General features: G+C 41.0%; 1 protein-coding gene across 1 annotated transcript; it reads right to left on the bottom strand.

The window, feature by feature from the left end:
• Positions 1-1107: 1107 nt before the first annotated feature.
• On the bottom strand, positions 1108-4899 carry LOC134099237 (uncharacterized). Its single transcript, XM_062552028.1, has 4 exons — positions 4767-4899; positions 3421-3642; positions 3194-3337; positions 1108-1322 (listed from the first exon to the last, which is right to left on the bottom strand). The coding sequence occupies exons 1-4, from the start codon at positions 4897-4899 to the stop codon at positions 1108-1110; spliced, it is 714 nt and encodes a 237-aa protein (XP_062408012.1).
• Between the last annotated feature and the right edge of the window lie 1771 nt (positions 4900-6670).

The raw sequence follows: 6670 nt of genomic DNA, 5'->3' as shown, positions 1-6670 counted from the left end.
CTGCGCTGGCTACTCCATGTCTTCAAGCTTACCATCTTGTTCTTCTTTACTAAGTGGTTCTGGCATAGCTTGGACTTGTGTTTTGGGTCATTATCTTGCTGTAGGATGAACCCCTGACCAACTAGGCGCATACCAGAGGTGGTGCAGAATGCTGCGGTGACCATGGCGCTGCAGAATGCTGAGGTGACCATGGCGCTGCAGAATGCTGCGGTGACCGTGGCGCTGCAGAATGCAGCCCCAGACCACTGATCTATAAAGAATACCTGGATAGAGCATCTACGTCAAAATTCTGAAGCCTTCATGGCGGCGGCCATTATGGGACCACTTGCCATAGGAATGCATAGACAGTAAAAGACAGTAAAAGAATGTTGCCGTTCTGCAACAATGGAATTGGAACACCACGCCGCCATTATGGGACCACTCGGGACAGTTCCATTGGCTTCATTGTTGATGGGTCAGCAACAATGAGATAGTCTATCCAGGTATTCTTTATAGATCAGTGCCCCAGACCATCACGCTTCCTCCTCTACGTTAGACAGTTGATGTCACACACTGAACAGCCATACACTCGCCTGATCTACGGCATACAAAAATCCTGCGTGATGAACCAAAATGTTTGCTCTTGAAACCCCGCCTGTTTCTCCAAAGGCACCCCTGGGAGAAATAAGGCGAGATTAGAATATACTGAGCAGAAACACTGAGTATTTTGAAATCTTCAGTTGACCTGAAAGGGCAAATGAATAAACAAACAAAAATGGCTACAGAACAGAAATGTACTTTAAAGGCGAGTTCCAGCAGTTTTTTTCCACATAGCTCTGTTCACACGATGACTACACCGTTACCTTGACGCTGGCGTGACGTTTGAAGTTCTGCGTCCCCTGTGTCTGTGTTGCTCACCACTGAAGTAGGCCTAGTCAGAAGTAGTCAGAATGGCGAACCTTATTATAGAACGATCTAGTGTGGGTCAATTTTCTGCCGACAGTAGGCTAGCCTAACATATGATGTGTTGAAGTGATGCAGTTTTACATCAATACCACAAAATCATACATTTTGATTCAAGTCAAGTCTGGATCTGTGAGACTAGGCTACATGAAACTACATGAAGTTCTAGTTTTCATAGTCATCCTCTTCATAGTCGTTATCTGTAGCAGTTGGGCCATGCAGCTCTTTTACATTCACATAGTCGTCTTCTTCCAGATCTCCTTCAGCCTCTATACCGCGACCCCTCTGGTCAGCAGGCATGACTACGTTCACATAGATGTTCTCATCTTCATCAGGTGACCCACCTGGTCCATGATGAAATCCATATGTGTTCGCAGTACCTGTTCCAAGGTAGTATTTGAGACCATACATGCTTAGTGGACAAATGCCAAATGGTTTAGGATATTTCATTTAATACTTGAGTAGTTCTGTCAGTTCCATACGTCAAGAACAACACAGACTATAAATATCTTAGGCAATTTAAATGAATATACTACAAATTAAATTTGGCGGTATGGCTCAGTTCAGAGGAGTACCCAGACCTTTCATGAGCACCATGAAAGAGCAGAGAGTCTGGGGACAGCAGCTGTATTAGGGGGCGCTCACACAGTTTAAGACTGAGCGAGCTAACTATTCCCCCATATGAACAGAGCGGCAACTATGACATAAATCCTATGCCATGTTATACACGACAGGGTGGAGCAGGGGAGGAGGTGGGTTGCATAAAGCGAGCAGCAAGCAGTTAGGAATAACTAAGCAGCTTTAAATAAGGCGCCCTGTTTGGATGTAGCCATTTAGAAGCGAGGGGAGTTGACCAGCTGATGTGCTGACGCCCACAGCGGTTAGCAGCGTCATGACTACTTGCCTGCCAGAACTGACGCTGACGCTCAATTTGATTAGTTGATGGCACATTTTGCACCTGTACGGCACTGTGGTCAGTGTAAACTGTATTTTGTACATGTGCCTTATAAATAAATTTTACTTACTGTACTTACTTACATTTTAATAGTATCCATGGAATTAGGAGGAGTTAAAGGCACAATTATGGGGAGAACTTTTGCCCCCAGTTATGCTAACTTGTATGTTGGATATCCTTTGAACAACAGTTTATTTTTTAGTGAGGACAGAAATCTACAGTAATATCATCAGATATTTTAGATTTTCGGATGATGTCTTGTGTGTTTTTAAAGGGTCTCAAGATGAGCTGAATTTATTCACCACTCAGCTCAACTGGATGAGCCCAGATTTAAAATTCACTGAAGAATCTGACTTCAAATGTGTACATTTTTTAATCATGTGGATCAGACTAGAAGATGGGAGACTGACCACAACGCTCTATCGCAAAAGGTTTCTTGGTGTTTTGAGCCCCCAACGTTCAGTACTGCCTGGAAGGCACTAGGGTTAGGCATGGGTTAATGTAAGGATTAGGGTTAGGGTTAGGGTTAGGCTTAGGTGCCTTTAAATCGACGGTGGCAGCGTTGCCTGGAAGACGACGTTGGGGGCTCAAAACACCATTGAGCTCGAAAAAGAGACTGATCGCAATTTATTCCTTCTGCAAGCACCTCACATCCCAGTGCCCTAAAAATGGCCTGCATGGCCAAGAGCCAATTCTATAGACTCTATTTGCCACTCAACTGAAGAGAATAAGGAGAATGCTACAGAAATAAAAACAAAGATTTCTGGCCAGGGATTATCCCACTAAGAGGAGTGAAGAGGCATACAACATCGCCCTCTCCACACCATGGCCACACCTTTTGAAAAAGAGTGTTAAAAAGGATAAGGAGGAGTCAGTATCTTGCACAACTACTTTTACTCCCAGATCCTTTATGATTAAAAACACTATCATGAAATATTGGCATCTAATATCTGATGATCCTTCCCTTCAGGATCCCGATGTGGCCCTAACCTCCATAATAAAGTAATTAAGGCATGTATACCTGTAAGATCAGCTCCTACCCAAACACCCCTCAGGGATGGTAACTATCCTTATGGCAACTGTGCCCAATGTAATAATACAAGACCTATAAATGTAAACACCCCAGGTCTGGTAAAAGTTACAATGTAAAGGACTTTATTACATGTAAAACTAAGAATGTTATCTACATTTTAAGATGTCCCTGCATGGTATATGTGGGAAAGGCCACACATAGTTTAAAACAGAGGATCAGTTTCTTCCCTCCGCATTTAATTAATGAGATCATTTCTGACTCACCGTGTGCAACATTGCTACTCTGGATTGTGTGCATGTGTGTGTCACTCAAACACTTTTTCTTCACCAGGTAGAGGATGGCAGGGATCAGCAAAAGTAGGAACAACCCTGAAATCACTCCAGATGCAATGATGGGAGCCAGGGATGCTGGAAAAGCAACAGGGGATTACAAAAGAAAACAACAAACAAGCAAGCAAACAAATATACACAAACAAACAAGTAACACTCACCTCTTATGATGACTGGCAGTGGTGCTGTCTGTGTTGACTTGAAGGTGCGGCTGGACACAGCGACCTCATAGACACAGCTGTAGTTGCCCTGGTGGGAGTAGTCTGCCTCAGAAATGTTGAAGGAGGCTGAATGGTTGATGGCGTGCTGAGTCCTGGTGCTGTTAGACCCATCAAAGATGAGGTGGAAGGAGCCTCCTTGGTGCTGTGGCTCAGTAGAGCAGGCTGTGGCCCCTGGTCACCTCTGGCCCCTGAGGCCCCCAGAACAGCCCTCCATCTGGGGCACTGAGAGAGATGTTGGGCTGCACAAGCACCACTGGGGAAGGAGGCAGTTTATCAGTGGAGGGTTAATATGAGATGACACGTGACTAAGAATGGCTAGAATGGCTCTTTATATAAGTCTATGGTGCCTTAACTTTCTTAATGAGCTCAAAATTGTAATTATTGAACAGAAGCTTTAAAATATTTATTGTGTTGTCAGTCGCTTATACCTAGGATTACAGTTACAGAGTGAAAATGTTAAAATATTGAATGTTATGGGAAGGAATGTTAACGGTTTCATACAAAACAATATCCTACCTAACTAAATTATTATTAATTAATTACAAGATCATATCCTTATATTCATCCAGATGCTTCAAAACGTAATACTTACAGAATACAACACTTAAAGAGACCCTACAACTTTTTCATAGTCATAAAATCGCTTAGAAATCGTTGTTTTGCTTGACTGACCAGTTTGATCGAAAATAGTAATATTTCCTCCGCCCCAGTGTCCCTATCAGCTATTGCAACCTTGCAGTTTGTGCAGGAGGCGATCGCTCCTTGTTTACATCTGGAAGTCTCAAGTCTGAGACGCGTAAGGAACAAAAAGATCCACGCTTGCAATTTATTTATATATATATAGCCTATATATATATATATATATATAGCCTATATATATATATATATATATATATATATATATATATATTTATGAATATACACGCTAAAGCTGTAGGGAAGCTCTGCAGAGAAATATGCAAGCATAAAACGAGCAAAAACGAAAAGCGAAACCGAAACCGGAGATGATATCGCAAATCCTGCATAGTTTTAACAGAAAATATGTCCAAGTATGAAATTGCATTACCTATACAGAGAGGCTGATGGGATCACTTTTGGGGGAAGTGAAATGACGCCTTTATTATAACAGAGGGGCTACGAGTAGCTTAAAAGAAGTGAATACTTTGTTAATAATGTCGCTTTATCATTCAGCTTGTTTCCAGTTTTACACGACTGATATCAGTTTTGATCTGTGTCCTTTTTGTTATCAAGGTGTGTTACATGTATGTGACTTCTCATCCACTCACCTACAGTGATACGACTGATGGAGCGGCTCTTGTGGTAGCCAGAGCAGGGACCACATGCGTAGCTGCCTGTGTCAGAGGCACCCACAATAAAACGAGTGAAGGTCACACTGCTACTGTAACTGTACTGACTCATGATGGAAGCACCATTTCTGTATAAACAGAAATTCCTGTATTCACGGTTAGAAATCCCGCCACAACTGAATCGAACAATTTCTCCAGTTGAGACAGCTGAATATGAGGAGATGAGTCGTATGAGATGACCTGGAGGAGAGAGTAATTTAAGACCTTTAATGAAATACAGTGCCTATCAAAAGTGTTCACCCCCTTGGATATTTCCCCCTTTTGCATTCATAAATGAAATCTGAAATCAATCTATTTTGGTCTTTTTTTAAAAAAAAATTTTTTTAACAATACTTCACAAATATCCTCTCTTTAATGTCAATGTGAAGGCACATTTTTACAAAATAATGTTGATTAATCAAACATATACTGTATAATGCAAAATGAGCGATTGCATTAATATTAAAAGTGACTGACCTAATCAACACAGTAGGCTATGAGTGGCCAAGCTGAATGTGGCTGAATCAAACTCCAGACTTCAATCCTATTGACAATCTGTAGTCAAACATGAAAGGAACTGTTCTCAACTGATCCGCATCTAACTTGACAGAACTTTGCAGTTTTGCTTGAAAAATAAAGCAAAAGGGCAGCATCCTGATGTGCAAGCCCAATGGAGACCTATCCACAGACTCTCATATTTAGTTGCAGCCAAAGGCCATCTACTAAATGCTGACTTGAAGGGATTGAATATTTATGAAACTGCTTATTTTTGCATTTTATGTTTTATTAATTAGCATTTCTTATGAAACCTGCTTTGATATTTAAGAGGGGATTTTTGTAAATTATTGTAAAAAAAAAAAAGGCCAAATTAAATTGATCAAGACTCCATTTGTCAAAGCAGAAAAAGGGGAAATGTCCAAGGAGGTGAATACTTTTTATAGCCACTGTAAAGTTTTATGCATTACATGATAACTGTCAAGTTTATTTGAATGGAGAAACACTTCACTTACCAGCTACTGAAGTGACACAGAGACAAAACACTACGAAGAGAAAATCAGATCAATATGCTTAATGACAGTAATGTAAAATGTGCTGACAACTCACTCTTAATCCAGCTATATCACCTGTTCAGTCACTATCACCTTCATGAAAAAAACACACATACAGTATCCTGAAAGGATCATGATCACTTGTATGAGCTGTCATAAATGCCACTTTGGTCAGTGTTGCAGCAAGGTGAAGTTATCCGTGTTGGTAAAAGGCTATATCCTGTTCTGGGTTAACACTGTTATGACAACTGACTGAATTGGCCTCAGCAAGTGTGTTTTTGCACATAATATTAGCTAAGTGAGGAGGGGGAAACCAACATTGTGACAGTGACACTGACATCACTGTTTTCTCTTCAACTCCTTTAAACGCGTATTTGTGTCTGATTTTCAAATGAAATGTGATATGTTTTGAAACATGCTAATACATTACGATTAGCATTCACAACTGCACAGGCCTGTCACGACAAGTGGCAGATAAAGATTAAGTCTGATTCCAATTTGTAATGACTTTGTCCATTTAAGTTCACATACGGTCGGTAACCCTTAAGCCTATCTCAACTGACATTGTGTCATATGGCCATTCTGCATGATAAATTTGTGCTCTCTTATGTAGAAGTCTTAGATTGTGCAATGCAGTCTGGTTTGTGGTGATACACCCAGCTTCCTATTTTAGCTTTTCTGTTTTTCAGTAACAATTCACATTTCACTTCAATGTGTGTGATGCTAGGGTAGTACAGAGAGCGACGTGCCTGGATTACTTTTGCTGACACCCTCTTGAAAACTGTGGAGCTATCC

Source organism: Sardina pilchardus, chromosome 13, assembly GCF_963854185.1.
Source record: "Sardina pilchardus chromosome 13, fSarPil1.1, whole genome shotgun sequence".
NCBI lineage: Eukaryota > Metazoa > Chordata > Actinopteri > Clupeiformes > Clupeidae > Sardina > Sardina pilchardus.
Note: the sequence above shows the minus strand (reverse complement) of the source record. Positions and strands in the feature narration are given on the sequence as shown.

Excerpts from the sequence above, each read along its gene's own strand:
- LOC134099237 (XM_062552028.1), bottom strand. The coding sequence starts at position 4,899 with ATGAGTCAGTACAGTTACAGTAGCAGTGTGACCTTCACTCGTTTTATT. Across the intron at positions 3,643-4,766 it reads CATCAGTCGTATCACTGTAG|CCTGCTCTACTGAGCCACAG; the intron begins GTGAGTGGATGA and ends CAGGGGCCACAG. Across the intron at positions 1,323-3,193 it reads GAGTAGCAATGTTGCACACG|GTACTGCGAACACATATGGA; the intron begins GTGAGTCAGAAA and ends ACCTTGGAACAG.